Here is a 26,514-nt window from a genome sequence, read left to right as displayed (position 1 = left end):
AAGCATCTTTTCCAGCTCAGTATCCAATTCAGATCTGAGTTGTGTTAGTTGTCTCTTTATCCTCCTTTAATCCAGAACGTTTCGACCTTTCTTTCACGTCATTGCTGTTTTCAAAAACACAATATTGTATCACCTTCATGATTCAGGTTTTGCATTTGTGGCAGGAACAGCACAGAAATAATATGTGTGCCTTCCAATGTGTCACACATCAGGGGACACTAGTATCACTTTGTCCCATTTTGAGATAGTGAACCTTATATTTCATGATGAACTTAAAGTGGGGGCTCACAATTCTCTTCACTGCAAAGATGCTAGCCCTTGCCTTTTGTAAATTAACATTCTGTAGGAAGATATGACTCTCCTGCTCCCTAACAAATTCTCACACAATGGTTTTAGTATCCATTCCTCCCTGAATTAGCTATGAGAATTATAGCTGCATATGGTAGCTCTTTCTAAATTCCCACTTGGCAAAGTGGGAAGACCCAACACCAGGTCATCAGGCCTCAAAGCCTTGCCTGCCCCTGCTGAGCAGATAAACCACCCATTCTTTCTCTACCCTTCAAGCAAGTTAGAATGCAGTTGTCTGACCTTCTCCAAGTTCTATGTACACACTTTACAAAGTTCCACTCTTCCCCTGTTAGGTACAAGGTTGATTTGTCTAGCTCAGGAGGTGGACAGCCCTCCTGCACAGAACTCCCACCCTACACAGCAGTTCTCAGACTTCAGTGTGCCCTAGAATCACCAGGAGGGCTTTTTAAAACAGCTCCTTGTTCCCTCCTCTGGGGATTCTGGGACGCCCTCCAAAAATCTTACTGGTTTGACACAAACGCTTAGTTAGTTCTCTTTCAGATGACAGGTCTAACACAGGTTCATGGGGAATACTCGTTTACGTACTTGGAGATGCTGGCTGATGGAGACTCCACCATTCCAGTGTGTGGCTTTGAGCTTTAACCCACAGAAAGAGAGGAGCATGCAGAACCGTGCCTGGGATTCCTGCTGCTCACAGACCCACTGGCCTGCTCAATGGCAGTGGCTGGGAAATATGGTGATCAGATGGACTCTTTGGTGAGTATCATGGTTTCTTTGATCCTACAGCATTCCATTATCCTACCAGCAAATGACACTTGGGCCTTCTTTCTGTGATCCTCACTTTTCTATCCATGGGTCTTTGCACCAGCTCCTCTCTCTGCCCAAACACACCCAGGCCAGATATCAAATGGCTGATTCAATGCCCCTCCCTGGAGAGGCTTTCCCTGACTGCCCAATCAGAAGTGGCTGCCCCTCCCTCACACCCCTGTGCTGTAATTCTCTGCATAGCCCTTCTTATTCTTTTGGGTGTTGTCCTTCTCCAGTCTAGAGCCCAGCCCTGAAAACCCTGACTCCTGATCTCTATTGCCAATCCTACTGCCCCCCCCATAAGTTTTCTTTAGGGTTCTCTCTTTAAATAAGTTATGGATTTTGGCCGGCACAAGTATTTGATCATTCCGTGGCCTGTGGCACAGAGATTACTGTCCTTCCTTTATGGATGAGGAAGCTGGCTCTGAGAGGTGAACATGATCAGTACACCTACCAACTAGAGTCACAGATTTGAGGGATTAATATTCCTCTGTCACTCTTAGCATTTCTCAAACTCTGAAAGTACACAAGATTCACCAGAGGACTCTCCTTAAACTGTATATTCTGATTTAGAAAGCCTGAGCCAGTTCCCGGGAAGCTCCCAAGTGGTCAATGCCACAGGACCCAGCGTTTTTGCTGGAGTAGAGAAGAGCCTGTGATTGCTTTCCCAAGAGTTCTGCTGTTTTTTAGTTAGTAAGCATATTGGGAGGACTCTGGTAGTTATCCAGAGCAGAAGTCAATCTGTCTGTTGGTCCTCTTTAGCGATCAGTAAAGGGAACAAGTGAGTACACAGGGACACCAGAGATGATCTAATAACTACCACCCACCGTGCAGACAGACCTTCCATGCCTCCCAGCCGAGGCTCCAACAATCTCAGATCGTCAACCAGCTATGGCTCTAGGTCTGACATAGAACATGGCAGCACAAAAAGGAACAGACATTGAAAACAATATTGGCAAATATAGAACAGGTCCCAGAGGGACTCAACCCAGACCACCATCACTGTGGATACTCAGTGCACCTTCCTTAAGGGTGGAAAGAGAATGGCAAGCAAGTCCTCAAAGAGGGACCCCAAAAGCTCAAGGCAGTGCAATTTTTAAACTTGAACTGAAGTTAGGATTCAGTGTAGACTCCAAATAGACAGCACTCTATATCATTCCCTGCTAAGGTTACTACTTCATTTATTTAGTCCCTGCCATTTGGTTTCCAAACACCTCATAGGTTAGGTATCCAATTCCCATTCAGTCCAAAATATTCAGATGTGCCTTTGTTTTTAGCAATCCTCTCCAGCAAAGATCACTATTTTGTGGGCATGTAGAGGGTACTGGGTAGGTATGGGGATGGCAGCATGACCCTGTGTGGGTACACACACGAGTGTGGATGTGTATTGTTTGTGTTTTATGGAGGGCATGATGAGGAACTTGGAATTTAATATAAAATCAGTGGAGAAGGGATGAAGAAGGTCTTATCTGAATTACTGATTTGTGAATCATTAAGGAAGTAGGTGTTACATTTTCAAAGGTAAAGTCATGGCTCATATAAATTTAAAATCCACACATGTCAAAGCTTCCATTAATAAAGGAACTAGTAAGATGTCACCACCATTTCAAAAGGAGATCTCAAGGACAGACACTCACAGGTAGTCAGGATGGGGAAATGATTTGCTAATATACTCAAAACAGATGGGCTGGGGTTGTAGCTCAGTGGTAGAGCACTGGCCTCGCACGCGTGAGGCCCTGTGTTCAATCCTCAGCACCATATGAAAATAAAGACATTGTGACAATCTACAACTAAAACCATATTTTAAAAAGAAAGAAAAGGTGCATACGGAATGCCCTTCAAAAAACAAACAAACAAACAAACAAAAAACGGGTTCATGACGATAGGTCAATAAAATGCCATATTTGGAATGTTACCCAGAACAGACATTATTTATGTCTTTAGGGGACAGTTTTTCCTTATGTTTCTGTTTGCATTACTACCCATTTTCTAGGACTTACCTAGTGTAAGTAGCTCAAAGACAGCTGTCAAGAGCACTGAAAGAATGCCAAGTAATCACCTCTGCCCTCTTCAAAGTCCCTTGGAAATTTTCCTAATATGGAAAAGGGAAGGAGAGAACAATCCCTGGCCTCCTCTTAGGTACTAGACGCTGGACAAAGAAACTCATGGGCATCAGCTCAGGAAACTGTCCCAATCTTCCAAGGTGATCATGATCCTGCTTCTCCAAGAGGAAACCAGAACTTCAAGAAGCTAAATGACTGATGGATCCATACACTGCCCACAAGTGGCAGTGCCAGGATTTAAGCAGCTTGTGGTTCCAGACCTCAATGAGAAGATGCGGAGCCTTGGAGGAGAGCTGGAGCCTTGGAGGAGAGCTGGTGACTTGGAGGAGAGCTGGAGACTTGGAGGAGAGCTGGAGACTTGTTTGGAAACTGCGCCTGCACAGAAACTGCTGAATCAGCATGAGTGATACTTCTGGAGCCTTTGAGGGGATCTGATAGAGCCTCCTGGGAAGGATATATATAGATACCCCTCCTTGTGACCCAAACTATGGAGATCCACTCTTCTTGCTGTGGCCTATGATCATGCTTTTGTCAGTAGGTCTCCAATAAATTGCACCAGTGCAGTCCTGGATCTGCCTCTTTCTTTAGTCTCACTGTATTTTGGGACTGGTTTCCATACACTGGAACCGGATTGTTCCAGAACACCCATGTAAAGTGTAAAGTCCTCTGTTCACATTATTTATCTATTCATGGGACGATATGAGAATGAAGATGGTCGTGTCCAGAGTTTGGGGTCACAAGTATGGTTCTTCCTCTTCTCCAAACTTCTTACAATATTTGTAGATCATACTTCTAACAACTATGGCTCATAGTCTCCTCATTGTGACAGTTTACAGAGAGACACAGAGCCATAAGAATGGCCCCCAAACTACTTCTTCATCCAAATTCTTTACTGAAGAAATACCCCAGTTTTCCCCTGATGATTATGATAATCACTGAGTTTTGTCACCTGGGTGGCTACCCAGTGTCCACCATGTTCCCTCCATGGCTGTCTCATTAATGCCAGGAAGCCCCCTGAAAATACCACCTCTGTCGGCAGAGTATTCCATCTGCTCTGCCCATCCCCAGGTTCTGGCCCCGTGTCTAGAGCTTCTGGTGACTCCTTCCTCAGGGTGGGAGCCTGGGCCACACTACTACCATTTTGTCTTCACAGTTTTTAAGAGTACCTATGGGGCCTGAACACCACGGGACGTTTTCCAATAAGCACTCGTTTTAGAGACACTAGTCTCCCCAGTCAGGAAGTTGAGCTGCCACTCTTCACTCCTGCTGGAATGTTTCCAAAATTGGCTTCTGAAGGTCACTTTGCTCATCCCAAATCTCTGCATTGACCTTGCAAATTGAAAATAGTAGCTTGAGATACATGAGTGGTCCATTCTTGATGCCGAGGGCCACCAGTTCAGCTGTGGGACAGAGCCCAGACATACCTTTCTGTCTGAGGAATATGATTAATCCCTTTAGAACAGGTTGGCTCCTGTGAATTTTCTTAGTTTTCCTTCACCAGAGAATGTCTTTATTTTCCCTTCATTCCTGAAAGATATTTTTGCCAAATTTAGAATTCTAGACTAACTTTTTTTCCCCTTTAGCTCTTTTAAAAATCCTGTATTCCTTTCTATGACCTCTATGGTTTCCAATGAGAAATCTAGAGTCACTCAAACCATTTTCCCACTAAAAACAATGCCATTTTTCTCTATTTTCAAGATTTTCCTTTATCTTTAGTGTTCAGTGGTTTGATTGTGGTGTGTCTGGGTGTAGATTTCTTTTGTTCTGTTTGTGGTCTGTTTAGGTCTTAACACACACACACACACACACACACACACACACACACACACACACATATATATATATATACATATACAAGTCTATATGTACATATATAAGTATATATATGCACATAAAAGTATATGTGTGTGTGTGTGTGTGTGTGTGTGTATTTCTCTTTCTCTGGGATCTGATGACACAAATGTTAGACATCCCCTCCTTTTTTTTTCTTCCCATATGTCAGAGAGGCTGTGTTCATTTTTTATATCCTTTTCTTCCTCTCTATGGTTTATATTGGATAATTTCTATTTATCTTCAAATTCACTGACTCTTCCCTCTGTCGTTTCAATTCTGCTAATGAGTCCATCCAGTGACTTCCTTTGTTTGCCTTTGTATTTCTAAATTCTCAGATTTCTACTTTTATCTCTCATGTCTTTGCTGAGATTTTCTATTTTAAACTTTGTTTCAAGAATGGTTGCAATTGCTCATTTGAGCACTTTTATCATAGCTGCTTTAAGGACTTTGATAATTTTAACATCTGTGAAATTTCATCACCGGCATCTGATGACTGTCTTTTCCAAGGACAATTTAAATGTTTATGTTTTTTTTTTTGTATGCTCAGTAATTTTGATTTTATATTCTGGACAATGTGAAAATTATATTATGAGACTGTAGCTTGTTTAAATCTTGTTTAAAAAAATGCTATTTTTATTTTAGCAGGTTATCCACCTGGTCAGGTCCTGGCATCAAGGACCAACCCAACCTTACGGGCTCTGATGACAATGTCAGTTGTTTTCAAAGAGTTTATACTCCTTGTTGGCTCCATTTCAGGCTTCATCAATCACTCATTGGCCAGACTGGGAAATGGATGGTGATCTCTCCATTACTTCAGTTCTCAAAGTCTTTGGTGTGCTAGTTAGGACCAGATCTAAACATGTCTGGCTGCAGTGGAGTAGCGACAATAGGAAACCTTGGAGTTCATAAACACAAGGAGGTCCCTTTCCTCCTCTTTAACCTCTCCAGTGCTTTGTGTTCTTGGAGGCTTCCCTTTCGGGTCCTTCACTTAGGAACTTGGGATTCTGGTTACTCTGGTCTGCTTCATATTGCCATATTTGGGGCCATGTTCAGGTCTCAGTGGTAGGAGTACATAGAGAAAAAAAAGCATTGCCTCTTAAGATGGCAATCCTTCTGATCAAATAGCAGGTTTGCCCTTCCTCAGAATTTTGGTTCTGCCAGTTCTATTACTGACTGCTGCCACCACAGATGTGCTCTATCTAGAGAGTAGAGAAAGCTAAGAAAGGAAGAAAATCAGGAGCATTCATGCTCTCTCTCTGGGCATTAGTAGTCCCAAATTTCACTTCTTGAACCAAAATTAGGGGACTTCTCCCTGGAGCCCACTTGCAGTCTCCTGTTCTGCTATGTTCAAACCAGGAGGACATCAGAGTAGGCGAAATATAAACTCACTACTGGCTTGATGTCCCTCCTTTTCTGGGCTTCTTCCCCAATCTGCTTGCTGCTCTTTTCCTTCCATTGTCTTCAAATAGCTGGTCTATGTAGTCTCTCCTGGAGCTATCATCAGCTGGAAGATGTGTGAACTGTGCTTACTCTTATCTTTCCTGGAACCAGAGTGCTCATGTTTTTAAAATATAGAAATTTCCCCAAAAAATCCCAACTTCGTCTCAAAATCTCATAATGATGAGCCTGCTTTTTGGCAGGGTAACAGTATGGAGGCCAACGGTTGGCATGCCCTCTCTCACAGAGCAACTTCACACATTGTGTTATTTTGCCACCTTATCTTAGGGGAGATTGAAACTAATATTTCCAGAGGGAAGCTGGGTGGGTATCACTTGGGCTCAGCTACATATCTGCCTCTTAGTTCATCAGAACTTTATGTTTCCAGCTCTTTCCTGCTTTTCCAGCCTCTAGTCCAGGTTAATTTCTCTGCACTCTGGCCTGAAACCTCTTCCACTGTGCTCTGCCCCTTGTGGAGTCTCTGCCTAGATCTGCCTCCACCTCTCTCTGCTTCCTTTTATGTTGGTTCTCTCACTCCTGCTCCTCACTTGGGACCAAGGCTTAACTCTGAGTGATTAAGTCCACCTATGCCTGCTTGGACTCACCCTATGGTTGTCACCCTGTCACCTTCCTTTGAGAAAGGCACAAGCACAGACTTTGGGGCCTACCCTTGGCTTCTCAACCTACCAACCAAGTCTTGGCAGGCTCTGTTGGGACTCTAAAATATTGATGAAATATTTTCTCAAGATGTGCTGAAATTGTAAACCCCAGTCATTCATGGTATCATGTTCTTCTGTAAGAATGGGTAGCTTTTCTATTGTCTTAATTTTGTGTCCATTGCAGGACTCCGAAGATGCTTCTGATTTGGAAATTTTCCGGAAGGAACAAGAGTTACTGACAAATGAAATAAGGCACATCTAATTGAGTTCCAAGAACAATATCCTTTTCTATCTTTTTCTTCTTGTGGCTAATATGCAAATAGGAACAGGTACAATTAGCAGTTGTTCAAGTCATACCTGCCCAGACTCCCCTGGGCTGCAGCCAGAATGATTTCAACATGCATGATCTAAGTCCCATTCCGGAAAAGATTCAATTGCTCTCCCTTCTTAGCTCACAGGGACCGTTTTGAGTCCTACACAGGCTCAGCAACACACACAGCAATGCATCCGTGTGCCAGGCACTGTGTTGATGTGGCTGGTACAGAGACACAGCCAAGAGGAGGAGTCGGAAGAGTTGGCAGTTGAAATATAATGCAGCAAGAACTATGAAGGTAATGAGCAGAGGCAGGAGAAAGCAGAACAATAGAGCTGACTGGATGAAGAGGAAGCCAGCCAGTCTCTAAGGGTATCTTATCACCACATTGGCTCATTGGAACCTGAGTGTCTGTGAAATTTCATACTCAGTAACTTACCTAACCAGAGAAATGGACCTTGGTTCTGCTCCTGCAGAAGACCACAGCGCCCCCAAGTGGACATTTTAAAACCACTCCTCCAGGTGCCAACTTCTTTCTGTTGAGGCATCTCGCCCTGTACACATTGAACTCCACAGGGTCCAGGCTCATCTCTTCTTGCCACCCAATCAGCTGAAATATTAAAATCAGACAATTCAGGACCTGAAACTATTTTCTAAGAATGAATTGTTTTCTTATTTTACTTTTGAACTTTTAATATGGCTACCCAAAGACTCCTGAGTTAGGAAAATCATCCAGTGAAACTGAATATAGAGTAAGGATGACTGACATGTAAAATGCCTTTTGTAGAATTAAAACCAAGAGGGAGAAAAAAAAGTCCTCTTCAAGACAATTTGAAGACAACTTGGTAACTATGGTTACCTCTAATTAGTGAGCACCTTATGCTTTCCAGATTTGGTGAAGGAAAAGTGAAAGGAAAAACAATACCAAATAAGTAAAAATGCTAAGCTCCACCGAGTGTATGTAGTCTTGTATTCTGAACATAACAACAAGATCAAGTTGGCTAATATCAAATCAGCCTTCTCCATCTTCACCTTCACTTTCTCTGTCTCTCTCTGCACAACAGGGACACATAAACTCAAATGGGGAGTTAAGGAAGCCTCCATGAAGAAGGTGACACCAGAGGTCAGGTGCTGGATAGGCAGCTCATTATAGAGTCACACTGGTGCAAAAGGCCAAGCTGGCTGAATTAAGGTGAAAGTACAGAGTGTCCAGAAGGGCTCCTCCTATTCTGTGCTGGACACCAGGCAAAGGAGGCACCTGGCTGTGGTTCCCTGACAAGTGTCCAACAGACAGTCTGTAATTACTTGGATTTGAACTGGAGCAGAGAGGGAAGCTCCCAGAGAACTTGTTCTAGAATGTTCTTCAGGTTTCCTAGGAGATGGGGGCACAACACAAACAGCATATCCACCCACAAAGAAAGAAGCAAGGAGGAGGCATCTCCTGATCCACCTCAGTCCCTTGGCCCCTCCTAGAGCTGAGATGTTATCAAAGCCCTGTCTTCTGACTGAATAAGTCTGCAGCAGAATCCAGGCTGGGCCACACTTACAAAAGAAGGACAGAAAACTCCTGTGTCTCTCTCTGAGAGGTTTCTCTCTACTTCGGGGAAGAAGGACTTCAACTTACAACTGATGAGCTACTAAGATGGGTTTCCAGTGAACACTAGAAGCTGCAGTTTACAGAACCAAATGGTTATTCTCTTCCTGACTAAAAAACAAGTGTAGAGTTGCAACTTGAATAAGACAAACTTTGGCCTCAATTGAAACCTCTGCAGTATACAATTTTTTTTTCATCCATTCACTCAAATGCTATTTTCTGAGATGATTGTGGTCCAGGCACTGTGCTGCGCACCAGAGATGCTGAAAGAGAGCTGAAAGGGACTGACATCAGGCTTCATCATTCTAGTGGGAAGTGATGAAGTCAAAGAGCAAAGATTTGGAATCCTTTGCACTTGGACACCTAGTGACATTTCAAAGTCAACTGTGCATACTTCAACTCATGGATTTCTCCTGAAACTTTAGCCACCTAATACCCTCCCCAACTCAATTGATGGCAACTCCATCCTTCCAGCTGTTTTGGTCAAAGCCCTGGGATGATCATTGACTCCTCTCACCTTCCATCTAATCCTCAGCAAACCTCTTTGTCAGATTGGCTTCAAAATGCATTTAGAATTAACCCTCTCTTCACCTCTTTCTCCACCACCACCTGGAACAGAGCCACCAACTATCCGTCTCCTGGATTATTGTGCTAGCCCCCCAATTGATATGACTGCCTCTACTCTAGAGTTTATATGCATAATCATAGAAATGTGCTAGGGTCCTTGTTTCTAAACAGGCCTCAGGGCCATGGTTTATCATCACGGTTTCATTCCTTCACTGCATTTTCGACCCTGGAAAGCCCATCTAATAGGCCTGGCCACATATGGTTTGGATCTTGCTAAAATGAAAATTTTCATTACTCTCACAAAGAATTCCGAAAAAAGGAGGACAAAGTTGAACTAGGTGCTGGAGGAATGAGTCACAATTATCAACCAGTAGGAAGGACTGGCTTCTTTTGTCAACAGAGAGAACATGGGGAATTGCTTAAGCAGGGGATGGAAGATTGAAAAAGCAAAAGGGAACGTTGGGAAAACATAGTGCTGATAACCACAGGAATCAGAGCCTCCACTTCTGTAAGACTTGGGGAGCAAAGGAAACAGGATAGAATAAAATAAACTGAGAAGGCCAGAGGAGGGGGTCCTGAGCAGGTGAACCCAGAGCTCTGAGGGGAGGGTGCTTCTCCACTTCCCTCCCTGAGCAGGAGGAAGGAGTGTTGTGGTGAGGCAGGTCTAGGATGAGGGAGAGCCATGTTGTTGCCAGGGTGGAGAAGCGCTGCTGAGGGAGACAGCTCACAGGCAGGAAGAAACAGGTCTCCTGCTTTTCCTACTACCCTCAGAATTCTCCCTATCTGCAGCACCTGACACAGAAGCCTCAGCAGGGTATATAATGGTGAATTCAGAGCTAAGAGACAGTAACATAATAATTAGATTGATTTTTTTTTGTCTAAAGAATGCCACATATTTCCTTTGCTCCCCCAGTCCTACAGAATTGAGGGCTCTGATTCCCGTGGTTTTCAGTACTATTGCTTTTTCAATTTTCCCTTTTGCTTTTTCAATCTTCCATCCCCTACTTAAACAATTCCACAGTTAACACTACAATGCACCCACAGGTTCCAGTTCATCAAGTCAGGGTCAAGAAGGACAAGATGTGGCCTGGACATCTCCTATAGATCCTGCACTTCTGTTTGAAGAAAACCATGCATTTATGTTTCTTTGCATGAGGGGTGGCTGTATCATCAAGCGGAAATGTTCACTGATGATGTTTGTTTTGAGGTTAAATAAGAGAAGAAGGTCCTATCCCAAGGCATCAACTTCTCCCCACTGCTCTGTGACATGAGGGGGATATTTGTAGAAGCAAAAATAACAAATTATTTTAAAAGCTTCATCACTTCACCAGAAATTCATTATATTTAACAAAAAGGTGCTTTATACCATAGAAGTCCCCACACCAGCACTACCTGAAGAATGGTCTGAGGGCTTACGTCAGTCTGCAAACTGTCCACAATGAGATAAGAATGGAAATTGAGAATAAATGGTTAGATGCATTTTGGACATTTAACATTTTCATGAAGTCCAAGCACATGACCAAGCATGTGGGTTCACTCAAGTGTCATGGAACACTTGGGTTGAGTTGCAGGTGGCATGAGCCACTGACTAATGATCACATTACAACAAGTGATGCTTTAAGGTTTGTTTGGCAATCTTTAGTTAAGGAAACCTCCATGAAGAAGGTGACACCAGAGGTCAGGTGCTGGATAGGCAGCTCATTATAGAGTCACACTGGTGCAAAAGGCCAAGCTGGCTGAATTAAAGTGAAAGTACAGAGTGTCCAGAAGGGCTCCTCCTATTCTGTGCTGGACACCAGGCAAAGGAGGCACCTGGCTGTGGTCCCCTGACAAGTGTCCAACAGACAGCCTGAAATTAGTTGGATTTGAACTTAAGCAGAGAGGGAAGCTCCCAGAGAACTTGTTCTAGAATGTTCTTCAGGTTTCCTAGGAGATGGGGGCACAACACCAACAGCATAACCACAAACAAAGAAAGAAGCCAGAAAGGGTCATCTCCTGCTCCACCTCAGTCCCCTGGCGCCTCCTAGAGCTGAGATGTTGTCAAAGCCCTGTCTTCTGACTTTGAATAAGTCTCCAGCAGAATCCAGGCTGGGCCACACTTATAAAAGAAGGACAGAAAACTCCTGTGTCTCTCTCTGAGAGGTTTCTCTCTACTTCAGGGAAGAAGGACTTCAACTTACAAGTGATGAGCTAGTAATATGGGTTTCCAGTGAACACTAGAAGCTGCAGTTTACAGAACCAAATGGTTATTCTCTTCCTGACTAGAAAACAAGTGTGGAGTTGGAGCGTGAATAAGACAAACTTTGGCCTCAATTGGAACCTCTGCAGTATACAATTTTTTTCATCCATTCACTCAAATGCTATTTTCTGAGATGATTGTGGTCCAGGCACTGTACTGCGCACCAGAGATGCTGAAATGAGGGTTGAAAGGGACTGACATCAGGCTTCCTCATTCTAGTGCTAAGTGATAAATCAAGTCAAAGAGCAAAGATTTGGAATGATTTGCACTTGGACACCTAGTGACATTCAAAGTCAACTGTGCATACTTCAACTCATGGATTTCTCTTGAAACTTTATCCACCTAATACCTTCCCCAACTCAACTGATGGCTACTCCATCCTTCCAGCTGCTTAGGTCAAAAGCCCTGGGACGATCTTTGAATCCTCTCACCTTCCATCTAATCCTCAGCAAACCTCTTTGTCAGATTGGCTTCAAAATGCATTTAGAATTTGCCCTCTCTTCAACTCTTTCTCCACCACCACCTGGAACAGAGCCACCAACTATCCATCTCCTGGATTATTGCGATAGCCCCCCAATTGATATGACTGCCTCTACTCTAGAGTTTATATGCAATCATAGCAATGTGCTAGGGTCTTTGTTTCTAAACAGGCCTCAGGGCCATGGTTTATCATCACGGTTTCATTCCTTCACTGCATTTTCGACCCTGAGAAGCCCATCTAATAGGCCTGGCCACATATGGTTTGGATCTTGCTAAAATGAAAATTTTCATTACTCTCACAAAGAATTCCGACCAACGGAGGACAAAGTTGAACTAGGTGCTGGAGGAATGAGTCACAATTATCAACCAGTAGGAAGGACTGGCTCTTTTTCAACAGAGAATATGGGGAATTGCTTAAGAAGGGGATGGAAGATTGAAAAAGCCAAAGGGAACATTGGGAAAACATAGTGGTGATAACCACAGGAATCAGAGCCCCCACTTCTGTAAGACTTGGGGAGCAAAGGAAACAGGTTAGAATAAAATAAACTGAGAAGGCCAGAGGAGGGGGTCCTGAGCAGGTGAACCCAGAGCTCTGGGGGGAGGGTGCGTCTCCACTTCCCTCCCTGAGCAGGAGGAAGGAGTGTTGTGGTGAGGCAGGTCTAGGATGAGGGAGAGCCATGTTGTTGCCAGGGTGGAGAAGCGCTGCTGAGGGAGACAGCTCACAGGCAGGAAGAAACAGGTCTGCTGCTTCTCCTTCTGGCCTCAGGGGTCTCCCTATCTGTAGGACCTTACACAGAAGCCTCAGCACGGTATATAATGGTGAATTCAGAGCTAAGAGACAGTAACATAATAATTAGATTGATTTTTTTTTGTCTAAACAATGCCACATATTTCCTTTTCTCCCCCAGTCCTACAGAATTGAGGGCTCTGATTCCCGTGGTTTTCAGTACTATTGCTTTTTCAATTTTCCCTTTTGCTTTTTCAATCTTCCATCCCCTACTTAAACAATTCCACAGTTAACAGTACAATGCACCCACAGGTTCTAGTTCATCAAGTCAGGATCAAGAAGGACAAGATGTGGCCTGGACATCTCCTATAGATCCTGAACCTCTGTTTGATGAAAACCATGCATTTATGTTTCTTTGTATGAGGGGTGGCAGTATCATCAAGCGGAAATGTTCACTGATGATGTTTGTTTTGAGGTTAAGTAAGAGAAGAAGGGCCCATCCCAAGGCATCAACTTCTCCCCACTGCTCTGTGCCACGAGGGGGATTTTTCTAGAAGCAAAAATAATAACAAATTATGTTTAAAAGCTTCATCACTTCACCAGAAATTCATTATATTTAACAAAAAGGTGTTTTATACCATAGAAGTTCCCACACCAGCACTACCTTAAGAATGGTCTGAGGGCTCATGTCAGTCTGCAAACTGTCCACAATGAGATAAGAATGGAAATCGAGAGTAAATAGATGCATTTTGAACAATTAACATTGTCATGAAGTCTAAACACATGACCAAGCATGTGGGTCCGCTCAAGTGTCATGAAACACTTGGGTTGAGTTGCAGGTGGCATGAGCCACTAACTAATGATCACATTACAACAAGTGATGCTTTAAGGATTGTTTGGCAATCTTTAGCCAAAAATGCCTAAAAATCTGAGCAATTGCAAGTGTATATTTATTTTTCTAATTTGTTTCATTTACCATGAATTTAATTGTTATCAAGCCTTTCAAAATTTAAAGCTTAACATTATTATCTAACTTGGAGGCATAAATATTTGCATTGTGTAGCCTTCAGCCTGAATTATAGACTGGAAAACAAACCCCACTGGAAATTTTTTGTCAAAAAATTAGATATATCAGCTTCAATCTGGAGTGTTAGTAAAAAAGAGCTGAGAAGCTTATACATTATCCCTTGTTAATGGGGCAGTTATCAACCTGAGCTAGCTGAAAAATAAATTAAAAGAATCATACTCATTTATTATATTATAAACCTTAATACTGATAAAACAGTATTCATTCAAAAGCGGGTCTCAGTCTTTAGTACAGAAAATCACCACTTACCTATCTTTTTACTATTTGGTTAGTTATAGCTGCAGATCTATGAATGTTGAATTTAACAATGAGTCTCCATACTAAATGCCCTAGGCACATTTTCAATGAATAATGGGGACTGTCTTCATAATGCTTTCAGTTTTCCCTATGTTTGTTCCTATATTTTAAAATGCAATTTAATGTCTGTTAAATCCAATTAAAATTTGATATTATATTATAGTTTGCTTTGCATTTTATTTTTTCTCATAAATTGGTGTTATGGTATTTTATAAAAATATTGACTCATGATGAATTGATAAAAATGCAAAATATGACCAACCACTTATCACTGAGAGTTCAGAAGTGGCACTCTATATGTCTGTAAAGTCCCAGAGGCTTGGCTGGCTGTTGATATCTGGCTGAGCCCTCCGTCTTCATCCCTGGGATAATTATGGTGGGTCGGGATTCCTTCCTTGACAGCACAGCCACTGACAGGGACCAGGGGCTAGACCACAGCTGATGGGCTATGGGGCCTACTTACCTGGTTCCTAAGCCCTGCAACTTTACCTGCTTTGGCTGGCCGGTTCCAGTTTCTGCAGAACACCAGAACAGCTGAGAATACAATACAGTTGCTTTTTCTGGGGCCTGAGGGTGGCAGGAGACCCCACTGTTGAGGATCAGGTACCCAGGAGAGGCAGGGGTTGGATATGGCTACAGCTATTCAAGGCCTTAGTGTCACAGGTAATAGAGGCCCTGAGGAGGAATGTGGGCTTATATATTTTGGGGTGTGGAAGAACAACACATCTCTTTTCTGTTCTTTCTCTTCTAAAAAGAGGTCCTTAAACCTTTGGCTGTAGTTCAGAAATCTCCTCTTTAATGGCTTCCATGGAAACCTTGATGGATTCCTCCTTGCCTTTCATGTCCCAGGATCCTCTCTTGCTTCCTTTTCCTGGATTTGTCTCATCTGCTATGCTTTGCTGAGCTGCTGGTCCCCAAGTTGCTGATCTAAGCTACAGGTCCAGATTTCCCTCACTGGTTTAAGTTCTTTGGGGCTTCAGAGCAAGATTAGCCTAGCATGGTGTATGCTAGATACTATTCAACAAACAATTTAGTCCTGGATATAATCACTGTGCTGGGCTTTATGGGGCTTGGAAAATACAGGCTAAATGTTAAGGCAAGGGCTGGGGCTGTAGCTCCGTGGTAGAGTGCCTGCCTGGCATGCATGAGGCACTGGGTTCCATCCTCAGCATCACATAAAAATAAATAAAATAAAGGCATTCTATCCATCTACAACTACAAAAAAATTTAAATGTTAAGGAGGAAAAGAGTCATAATGCCTGTAACTTATTTGCAAGTGTTTGGGGGGAGTGTAAAAGGAAGATGCATTAATTACGTGGGCTAACTTCAAAAGGTGGGAAATCCCCTTATAACACAGAGCATTTTGTAAACTATTTTTTAAGATGCTTTCCTTTGATCCTGGGTATGGCAGGAGGGTGTGCAAGTGGTTTCCTCTCAATCTGTGATGTTTCCTCTCTTACATCCACACCCGTGGGTAAGTGGTCTTCATGGCCAGACATGCATTTCACCTGGGGGACATCAACCAGGCCTCCCAACTTACTGCCCCCAAAGCAAAGGGACTCATTCAAATGTCCCCATGACCAGTTCAGCTGCCCACGCACAGGGAGGCCCTCTCTGGATCCCCAGAGAAGCATGGAACTGAGATATGTAGAAATGTAGAAATGACCAAACAAGGAGCTTAACCCTAATGCTGTCCAGAGAGATTAACCTCCTGAAAAATCCCCTTCTCTAACACATTCCCCCTAAAGCCCCAACATGAAACAAATTAAGTGGGGCTAAAGAAATAAGGTTGTGTGAAAATAGTATGAAAAAAAAATAACAAAACAAGAAAAGAAAAGTTGTTTAGAGATCACAGACACCCAAAGTCACCAAGAGAATGAGTCATAAGTATACAGAGATCCAACAGAACTGTATGGCACTTTAAGAATTCTGGAATGTACTTTTGGAGCCAAAAGAAATAACACATACTCTAATAAGGTTAGGAAAAAAAGTCATGTAGAAAATACATCTAAGTAAATCAAGTTCATAGTAAATTTATGTTTTAATGGCAGGAGTAGGAAAGACAACAGATTTAGAGGGATGGAAAATAAAGCAACAATCTGTCTTATGCAGTTAAGAAGACATCTACTGGCCCCACTTGCCCTTGACTGTGAAATAAGAGGCTAAGTATAAACGCCCAACTCCAGTGCTCACAATATCAGGCACCATGGCCATCCTACCCGACAAGCCTCCTTGTGGGTGGGAGGAGGGGTGCTGGGAAGAAAGCACCAGCTCACCATGGGAAACAGGCCCAGCGAGTGGTAGCGCCGGGACGTGGTGTTGGGCATGGTTTTGTTCCTGAGGTTCTTCAGCTCTTCCTGCGCTTCGTGAAGCATCTCCATGCACTCTGCGTACTTGTCCTCCAGCTCACGCAGCTACAGAAGACCAGGAAAGATGCAGAGGGTCAGGACCTCATGAGGAGTCGGGCGCATGCCCCCCACAAGAGCCAGAAACACACATGCAATCTAACCAGGCCTCCAGTGTGGAACAGCTGCCCTGCTGGCCAAATGGCAAAAACTCTCAAGATTGGTTTTTCTTTAACTTTTACTTAGAGTGAGTCTACAGTCTCAAAAATCTCCTAAAATACCAACAATGAGCAACGTGGATAAAACAACCTTAAATGAACAAAAAAGCAAACCAGCACACCCTGCTTCAAGGCATATCCTTGAACAGGCTCCTCTCAAGCCATCTGTTGCATGGTTTACACTGATGAGCATTTACAGAGCCAAGATTTAGCAGGTGTCAGGCCCTGGGCTGGTGTGGAACATGGCCTCCCTGTGTTCACAACCAGCAACAGGGGCAGCAGGCGCAGAACCGAGGTGAAAGCTATATTAAATTCAATATAAAAACAGTTGTTCCTCAGCAACTTAGTGAGATCCAGTCTCAAAATGAAAAGGAAAAAGGGCTGGGGATGTGGCTCAGTGGTTAAGCACTTCTGGGTTCGACCCCTAGTACAAACAACAACACCAACAATAAAAACAGTTGTTACCATGGACATGACCAAAGCCTGTCAAGGGAATATGCTCTACCTTCACTGGAACCAAAAGCCCTCAAGAGGTAAGGGAGACACACCCACCTCGGCCGTGAGCTGCCGCTGGGCATCCTTGGCAGCTCCCAGGTGTTGGACGAGTTCCTCATTTTCCACTGCACACTAAAACACAGCAAAGACACGTAAGTAGACACCAGATAAGCCCAACTCTTCCCCTCATTACCTGATCCATTAAGACCCCATCCCCTTTCTACAATGAAATGTGTTATCTCAAACTGGAGTAAAATTTTGTCTTATATAATTTTGAAGGCCTTACAGTCCAATTTCCACTCAATACCTCCAATGTAAAGGCTGCTTTCTAGAAGCTAGTCTCTCTCCTTCCTTCCATCTTTCTTCTTTTTCTCTCTCTGCTTCTTTCTTTACATTTTTCCAAAATTATTTAGCCTCTCACAGCAAAGGTTTCATATGGGAAATAAAACTGTTTTTTGCCATTTCACTTAATCCTCAAGGGGCTACTTCTACTGCACAACATACTTGGTGCACTTAGTCCAAACAAATACTAGGCAGGTGATTAAATTAAAGTTCAGAACTTCACATCAACAGCAACTTTTTATTTTATTTTCGAAATAATTTCCTCCCATGGGATTTCTCATTGGCCAGAACTACCACAAGGACAGTCATAACTGCATTGTAAATTATCTTAGTTGAGCTCATCAAAAAATAAGAATTGAAATCCATTTAATTACAATAAATGAGGAATGGACACACAACAAGTAATATCTACAATAGTCCACCCTTTGACTACCCAACATCATCTATATAACTCTTCATGACCACAGAGTGAACCCCAATCCTTACCCCAAAAGCTCATCAAAGTACTGAATCTACCTCAAAGTGGAGACCTCTGGATGAAGAGCACTGTGCTTCATCAGGTCTCAATTTGGATTCTGGGGAACTGGTAACTTAGACAAATTCAAATACATGCCCTGAGCACATCAAATAGAAGTGTTGAGACATAATAATACCACCTCCCATTAGAAAAGAGGAGGAAGGAAAACATAGAGTGGCAGAAGCAGAAGAAAGTAGAATTGGGCAGGAAGAGAAAAATTTCTTATTTTGTAAGTACAGAAACTCTCATTACCCTGGCCTCTGGCCTCTGGAGGAATGTTACTTCTCTAATTAATTAGCATGGCCACATCTAGGAATGTCACACTCAGAGGAGGATGTACTCATGGAAGGCTGCTCCACTCTAGTAACCCAATTCCTGCTGATGTACACTTGGGTGCTGGGATTGCATTGAGGACTGAACAACCACAGGCTATTGTCAAGCATAATTACTGTGGCCAGTATATTAGCTTCTAATGAATTCCTGCAGCACCTTTTTTGATGAATTCTATTAATCTGTAGATTATACTCAGGAGGTAAGAGGTTATGAAAAGACCCTTTGCCAACTCAGGGCCACAAGACATTTTATTACTGAATCCACTAAGCTTTTTCTCCAAAGGGGCAACACACACTCTTCTAGAGTAATGGCCCCTTCCCATCTTGGCACAACCACTGTGGTGTTAGCCAGAGTGACAGAAGCCTTACAGCTTTTGCCTTTTTCTGCAAGTCGACGATCTGTGACAGCAGGTGCGTGATCTCCTCTTGCTGGCGGGCAGCATCTTCAGTCTTCTTGGCCAGCTCCTCTGAGATGCTGGCAATCTGCACGTTGGCATCCCCTTTGACAAAGAAATGACAAAGAGTAGGAGAGAAAACTACACACACAGACCAGAGAGAGTGGTTTCCTGGTGGTTCACACATGAAAACCCATCTTTATGGGGAGGAGTACAGAGGGTACATGATGAAGGGATGCATAGTGACTGTGTTCTTCCATGGTGAAGCAAAGTGGCTTCTCGGGACTCAGTCAGTCATGAGAAGGGACATGATCTTCCCATGGGCTGTCATCCTGGGCCTAACCCCACTGATCAAGTCTGTCTCCTCAGAGCCAATAAGGCAGGCACTGGAGACACCAGAAGGAGACACTCCAAACATGGTGCATCTGGCCAAATCTCAACATTCCACACATGAATGGATACATGTCACCAACATGAAGCCCTGCTATATGCACCTTGTTTTAGAAATCCCAGTTGCTGATGCACACTACAATTCCCTTTGGTTTTCATTCCTATTCAGACATAACCCATTTTATAAGACTTAAACATGGGGTGTGGTTCATTTGCTTAGTATTTTGATGAAATGCAAAAGATTCTATTTGCCCTTTTATCTTGCCTTGCAAACTTGCAATGGAGAAAATGGTAGGGGGGTACTTATTTGCAAAACTGAGAACTCGGGCCTCAATTTTCACAAATCAAATCACTAAAAAGCAGTTTTCTTCACATTCTCAAGCCAGATTTCTGTATCTGAGCCTAACTTTGGCATTTAATAATTCTAATATTCCAGCAGAAAGCCAAAATTAAATATCCCTCTCAGAAGAAACTGAGATAATATATGGTTAATGGCCTGGAACCCGATTCACAAATGGGGAGGGGGTGCCATACAAGGTCAGGTCTCCTTTCACTGATTTCAGGCTGGCAGGGAGCCTGCTCTTCATCAAGGACGATACAAAGCCACTGGATCATGACAATGGGAGATATAAGGAAGTAGAAGCTGGGATGGGGGTTGGGAGTGAGTGGGCAGGGGACATACTCAGCTCCTTCACACAGTCGTTGACCAGCTGCTGCTCCTTCTCTTCGTAGGTGATGGTTTCTGTCTTTAGCTGGCAGGCCTGTAGAAAAGGCTCAGGTCAGGGCCCAGCACTCACCCTGCACTGTGACTTGCCATGCGTGTGAGGGCGAGGCATGGAGCAGGGGCAAACCCGAGTCTGGGAAGTGCTGGTCAGTATCTCTTCACCTGTCATTAGTTAGGCCCTCAAGTACAAAACATTTCCTTAGTTAAGGGGACACTCTCAAAGCAGAAAATTGAAAAACAGACACCACTAGATGGCGCCACACAAAGCCAGCACCCAAGGGCCACACACAGCAAGCTCTGTAAGATTCTACAGGAGGGTCTGCCTGTTCATTTGTCTGTCCAGCTCATAGATATGGACACTGCTGTGGCTCTCACAGTGCCTAAGACCCTGCCCTGCCTATGGCACGCATTCTAAGGATACCCACAGGACTGCGGTTGAAGCTCAGAAGTAGAGTGGTTGCCTAACATGAATAAGGCCCTGGGTCCAATCTCCAGTACCATTTTAAAAAAAAAGAAAGCCAGGTGTGGAGATCCTAAAAATAAGGATAAGCACACATCATATGAAGCTAACGTACGCTCTATCACTACTCTGTGCCAGGCACTGAACTATGAGGTTCTGAGCTGGAGATAAACCTGCTGTGTTCAGAATATGGTCCAATATAGAAAATTTAGAGACCTAAGAGCCATCCCAGGACCCTGGTCAGCTTCCTCCAGCAAGAGATCTGAAGGCCCAATGAAAATGATGCAGTTTGAGAAAAGGTGTCTCAGAGCCCTCTGATCCTGGCCGTGGAGAGATAGATACTACATTTCTGAGAACAAAGGCAGGACAGTGAGAATCTATAGATGGGATCAGATTCCCTCACTGACTTTAGGTAAGATTCTGACAGAGGGTGGGATTGCTGGGTACTGAGAACTGGGGCATCTCCCAAGGGCTGGAAAGGCAGTGCTAGACTCAGAATGGGAAACACTGTTCCTGTAATTGGCTAAGCCACTGGCTAGCATAGCACAATGGGGCAACCTTGGCCACTCAGGGTTGTTTTCATTAGGAAGTGAAGAGTTGGAAGAGGTGAAGTCTACAAGAATAGGCTTTGCAGAAAAGCATCTTGTTGGGTTCTTTCCAATGCGCAGCAATTTCAAGGTGACAGACAGTCTGCCCCACTGAAGGGGCTCAAGGGAGTCTGGGGCCAGCTTAGGTGGGCACACAGCCTGAACCTGACATCATTCCTCTGGCTAGAGAACACAAACCCACTGCTAATTAAGACAAACAGTACTAAATTTTTATGCATCCATGTTTTTAGAGAAGGCAGTAGGTGAAGAGGAAAAGTGTGGGCTGAGAGTCACATAAATGTCCAAATCTTGGCTTTGTCACTTACTACAGACTTGTGGGACCCTGAGATACCAAAACACTTAGCCTGGAGCCTGGTTTTCTCACTATAAATGAGAATCAAAGTAAGCAACTTGCAGCCTTGTTGTAGAAGATTAAAAATTATAATAATAACATATGCAAAGTGCCAGCGTAGTACCTTGCCAATAAAGGGAACTCTCTAAAGCAGAGTTTCCAAGTTGCCTCAGCTCAACCTTTTTAAATTAACTGTTCAAGAAACATGTCTCCAGGCTCTGGAGGCACTGTTTCTTTGGAGCCAATCTGACTACAGTCACATGAAAACCGGCTTCACCCCCACTCTCAGTCGTTCCCTACACATTGAGACCAGAGCTGAAGAACACCGTGGAAAGACCCCATGGTGAAGGAGGAGAGGTTTGCACCTCTTCTCAGTCCACATGCTGCAGGATTCAGCCACTGGGAAGGCAGTGTCCAGTGCAGGGGTGAGGCCTGTCTGCTGAGTATGCCCAGCGAGCCCAGGCTCCATAGTTCTGCCAGAGATGGTGGCCTCTGAGGATAGCACTGTAACTGTGGCTATTCTCGCCAGATACAACAAACAGGGCCACCACCCTTCCAGTGGGTGACAAAGACAGGGAGGGAGAGCACTTTACCTCGGATCTAAGTACCACGTTCTCCTCTTCTAGGTCCTTCAGCTTCTTTTGAAGAGAATCCAAATGAAAGTAATTCTGGACTGAGGAGGACGACTCATTCCTCTTCAGCCTGGGAGAGAAAGTGCACTCACCATCTGGGGAGGTGATGTCTCCGCCACTACCGAGCCAGCCCCACCTGGAGACCCAGAAGGGCTGCCTCAAAGACAGTTTGTGAGGCTTGCAATTAGACTGCTCCCTAATGCCCAGGAAAATAACACCCCAGTGTACAGTGTACACCCCTCTGTCCACAATTTGTAGTTGCTACATTACCTCAGAATTCAGAGGGATGGAATCTACACAAAGCCAACACAATTCTGGGATGCCTGGAGGTTTATTTGATATCTAGGATGCATTTCTATGTTCTAAGAACTGCTTTAAGTATTTTGCATGTATTAACTCGATGCTAGAACTCTATGACTTAACTGCTATTAGTAGCTCCATTTTACTAATGAGGAAACAGCACAAAAATTAAGTAACGTGGCCAGGAGCATGCAGGTTAAGTCACAGAGCTAAGATTGAATTCAGGCCATCAGGTTCTAGAGTTCCACACGGGGCTCTGCTGATTCTCAGAACAGCCCCTACACCTTCTGTCGCAAGGACCTGCCATGGCACATCTGGCTTCAGAACCCTGTGTTCCTTTAACAGCAAAGCCCACTACCTTTTTTTTTTTTTTTTAATATCTTAACATGCCAGAGCAAATCAACTGACCTGATAAGTAAGCAATAAGACCCAGTAAGAGGAAAATTTAAAACCTGCCCTTCTATGTCCCACAAAAATAGTACAAATCAATCCATCTGAGGCACTTAGAGATGCTTATTCTGGGGAAGGCTGACCTGTGCTGCTGGTGGAGGTGACCCTGCCTACGTGACTCCAATGACATCAACAGCAGCCTGTGCCCTGGCCTCCAGAAACACAGCCCCCAGGTGACTTACGGGGTTGAGCAGACAGACTCTGGCTCGCTCTCCTCCGCAGCACTGGTGTAGAATTGGAGCAGCTCATCCTTCATGGACAGCTCATGGCGGAGCTGAGAAACCTGCACAGACAAGAGCCAGGCTCACCTTTTGCTTTCTAAGAGGCGATAATGTCCTCCTTGTACTCAAACACTTACTACTTAGAGACAAATTTCCCGTTGAAAGTGAAGGCACTAATCGATTATGTGCTACTCAACAAAATAGGCGTTTCTAAGAGTTGAGTCTGACCTCACTTAAGAAAAACAGAATCCATTGCTTGAAGGCAGAAATCTCCTTCTCTAAATTAATAATTTTAATTTTGGTATAGAAAAGGGACACGAAGGCTCTAGAATGATGATGGAGGACATGAGATTACTTCTGGGCTTTGGAAGTAGTCAGATGACCAGCTGGACACACTACCAAATGAAAGAAGAGGCCATTCACTTCTACTGGAACCAAATCCAACTCAGAACAGGATCATGGAGGTGCCAGCTCTGGTGGGCTGCCATAAGCAGCTAGTCCACCCTACCTGGAAGCCCACACAGCCCCACCTGGTGACTGATACACTTTCATGGGGCTCCTGGACACTCTCGGTCAGTCCTTGCTCTTCACTCAACAATCCCTAAACAGAAATTTCAGATACAGGAGGAAAAGAGCAACTATCAAAAACTGATCACACAACTACTGCTATGGTGGTTTGGCAAATCATGGAGATTAATTTCAGGTTTTAAAGTAAAAAACTTTTGCTATAAAACTCTTCATTTGCCCTTCCAATATTTAGTACTGATGAACATGAAATCAGTACTAAAAAGAGTAGTGCGACTCTGTTTTCTTTCTTATTTAGAACTTGATGTGAGGTCTACGGTTAAGTCCAATTTCCGACCCAACACAGGGAGTGAACTGTTTCTCCCGAGGAGAAGCCAATTTATTATATACACAAAGTCTTCAACACCTAGACTGATCATTCAATGATGTGCCAAAGAGGAATATGCTATACTTTGTAAATTCAAAGCTTTTCCAAGGCAGGGGGACAAAACATTTCCAATCCCAGAGAATAGGATATTCTTTATACGTGGTAAGGAATTCCATGAAAGAATGGTAATGTGATTTATTGGTTCCTGAGTGGCATGTTCCTCTGCCCAGAAGGGGCGAGGTGGCTACTAGGGAGGCTGAGGGCAGAAGGATCACAAGTTCAAGCCCAGCCTGGGCAACTTAATGAGAATCTGTCTCAAAATTTAAGAAATAAATAAAAAGGTCTAGGGATATAGATCAGTGTTAGAGTACCCCTGGGTTCAATCCCTCGTTTCAACAACAACAAAATTGCAGTCTGAAAACTATAGAAGCAGCCTAAATGTCCATCAATAAATGGACAAGGAATGATTTTTTTAAAACGTGGTATACTTATTCTGTGGAGTTTTATTCAGCTATGAAGAGTAATGAAAATATTTCATTTGCAGAAAAATGAATGGAACTAGAGAACATGATAAGTGACATAAGCCAAACTCAGAAGGTCAAGGGCTTTATGATTTCTTTCATATGTGGAAGCTAGAGAGGAAAAAAGAAAAGAAAGTAGATAGAAATCTCACATAAATCTAAGGAAGATCAGTAGAGGAAAGGGTAAGGGACCAAGGGGAGGAAGGAGAAAAGGGGAAAGGGAAATACTGGAAAATGATATTGTCCAAATTATAGTGTTATACTGTTTGCATGTAAGAATGTGTTAACAAAAAATACCACCATTAAGTATAAATATAGTGTACCAATTAAAAAATGAAAAATTGTAAGAAGGGTCCCAGGCTAACCCCCACACTTTCTTCATGGTCACCTAAGAGAAGGGAGGATGACTTCAGGTCACGATGCTAGGGGCAGGGAAGACAGGGGTCAACTTTATTTCTCCTAGAACACAACAGTATTCTACTTCACCATCTTTAAAGATAGCCTGGGATTAAATCTTTTCATATAGTATGACAACTCAACTTCATCTTATTAAAATTGCCATTAAACCCAGGTTGGGAATCGTTTCAGTGAGAAGAAAATTTGATTACATCTTAGGGACATAGGTAAGGACGCACACTCCCAATAAGGAAGTTCCTGATAGAAAAATAAGAGAGAAGCTTCCTTTAAAAAAAAAAAAAAACTGTCAAAATTTCACAGTCAAAATTCACTGTGGAAATAGGGTGACAGGAAACAAGGGCCTGACTCTCAGCTTCCTACTCCTATTCTGGCTGACACCATTGCTTCCTTCCTCCTGGCCACACCACATGGCTTCAGAAAACAGGTGTGGATCCTTCTCATCCTCTTAGGCTAAGTCTGATAAGTCAAAACATTTTGTGCCCTTCCTGTAGCCATTGACAGTCACCAGCCAAGATGGGCATCATGAAAATAACAGGGTTTTTTTCCATGAAAACAATAGGCTAATTTTTTTCCCTATACATATGATATTACATTACAAGGATGAATGCCAGTCACCACCTTCCCCTGCAGCAGGAGGTGGCCTTCTCTGGCCCAGCCACCTTCTGCTCACTTGCTGTTGTGTTGGCCTGTATGTGCTTCTGCTGAGCATGGAGCAGCTCTGAGGTTGGAGTCTGCACTTTGAGAAGGGGAGGACTGTGACCGGTCCCTGCTGCCCAGCCTGCCTACATGACAGGGTACTGTAGGCCTACTAACTAAGGACTGTGCCTACCCTGAGAGACCCGTCCATGATGTGTGAGAAAAGAGCTGCAGGACACCAGCTTCCGGCCTCCAGGAGGCCACTTCTGACAGGAGCCCTGGCTCAGGTCTGGGTGCTCCCTCAGGGTGGCTTCTCCAACCCATCTCCCTCCACCTTGCTCCCAAGTCCATCGTGCCTCACCTCCTCCCTGATGTGTTCCACTTGCTCCTCCAGCAGCTCGTTCCTCTCAGTTAAAGTCTTGTTCTTCTTCAACAACGACTGGCGGATCCGCGCAGCCAACTCCAAATCCCTTTCTTTCTACAAAAGGCAAGAGGGAGAAGGAGGATTCAAAAATACCCCCATGTCCTGAAGGAGCCATTAGGGCTTGATGTCAAGTGAGGAAAACAAGGGCATCCAGCAATAACAAAAGAATTGATAATTCACCATCAGTGTCAGCATTTGACGCCTGTTAAAGAGGAGTAAACTCTGCCCACGTATGTACGAGAGCTACGCAGACATGAAGCAACCAAAGGGAAGCCTGAAGATGTGATGAAAACAAATCTTTGTTCCCACAGTGGGAAAAATGCTTCCAAAGACACTTCTGCACAACTGCTTTTGGTGTTTGTGCAATCGTTGATACAGCTTCTCTCCACCTGCCACTGGGCTGCTGTAATGCCAGGGCTCAGCACATGGAAACACCAATAACTCTTTGTAAG

General features: G+C 43.7%; 1 protein-coding gene across 3 annotated transcripts in view; it reads right to left on the bottom strand.

Moving 5' to 3' along the window:
• The window catches only part of LOC144373505 (trafficking kinesin-binding protein 1-like), a 64,836-nt gene extending 38,692 nt beyond the window's left edge, over positions 1-26,144 (bottom strand). For 2 of the 3 annotated variants that reach the window (XM_078036555.1, XM_078036554.1), the window contains exons 1-7: positions 26,000-26,144; positions 23,134-23,234; positions 22,163-22,271; positions 20,129-20,207; positions 19,031-19,161; positions 17,528-17,602; positions 16,689-16,826 (exon numbers count right to left, since the gene is read on the bottom strand). In XM_078036555.1, the coding sequence (XP_077892681.1) occupies positions 16,689-16,826; positions 17,528-17,602; positions 19,031-19,161; positions 20,129-20,207; positions 22,163-22,271; positions 23,134-23,207 (606 nt within the window). In that variant the 5' untranslated portion in view covers positions 23,208-23,234; positions 26,000-26,144. Of the gene's footprint in view, positions 1-7,845; positions 8,032-16,688; positions 16,827-17,527; positions 17,603-19,030; positions 19,162-20,128; positions 20,208-22,162; positions 22,272-23,133; positions 23,235-25,999 lie in introns of those variants that run through there. The other variant, XM_078036553.1, reaches the window with a different exon arrangement.
• Positions 26,145-26,514: the final 370 nt, after the last annotated feature.

Source organism: Ictidomys tridecemlineatus, unplaced genomic scaffold (genome assembly GCF_052094955.1).
Source record: "Ictidomys tridecemlineatus isolate mIctTri1 unplaced genomic scaffold, mIctTri1.hap1 Scaffold_419, whole genome shotgun sequence".
NCBI classification, from domain to species: domain Eukaryota; kingdom Metazoa; phylum Chordata; class Mammalia; order Rodentia; family Sciuridae; genus Ictidomys; species Ictidomys tridecemlineatus.
The sequence above is the reverse complement of the archived record's forward strand: the minus strand, read 5'-3'. Positions and strand labels throughout refer to the sequence as shown.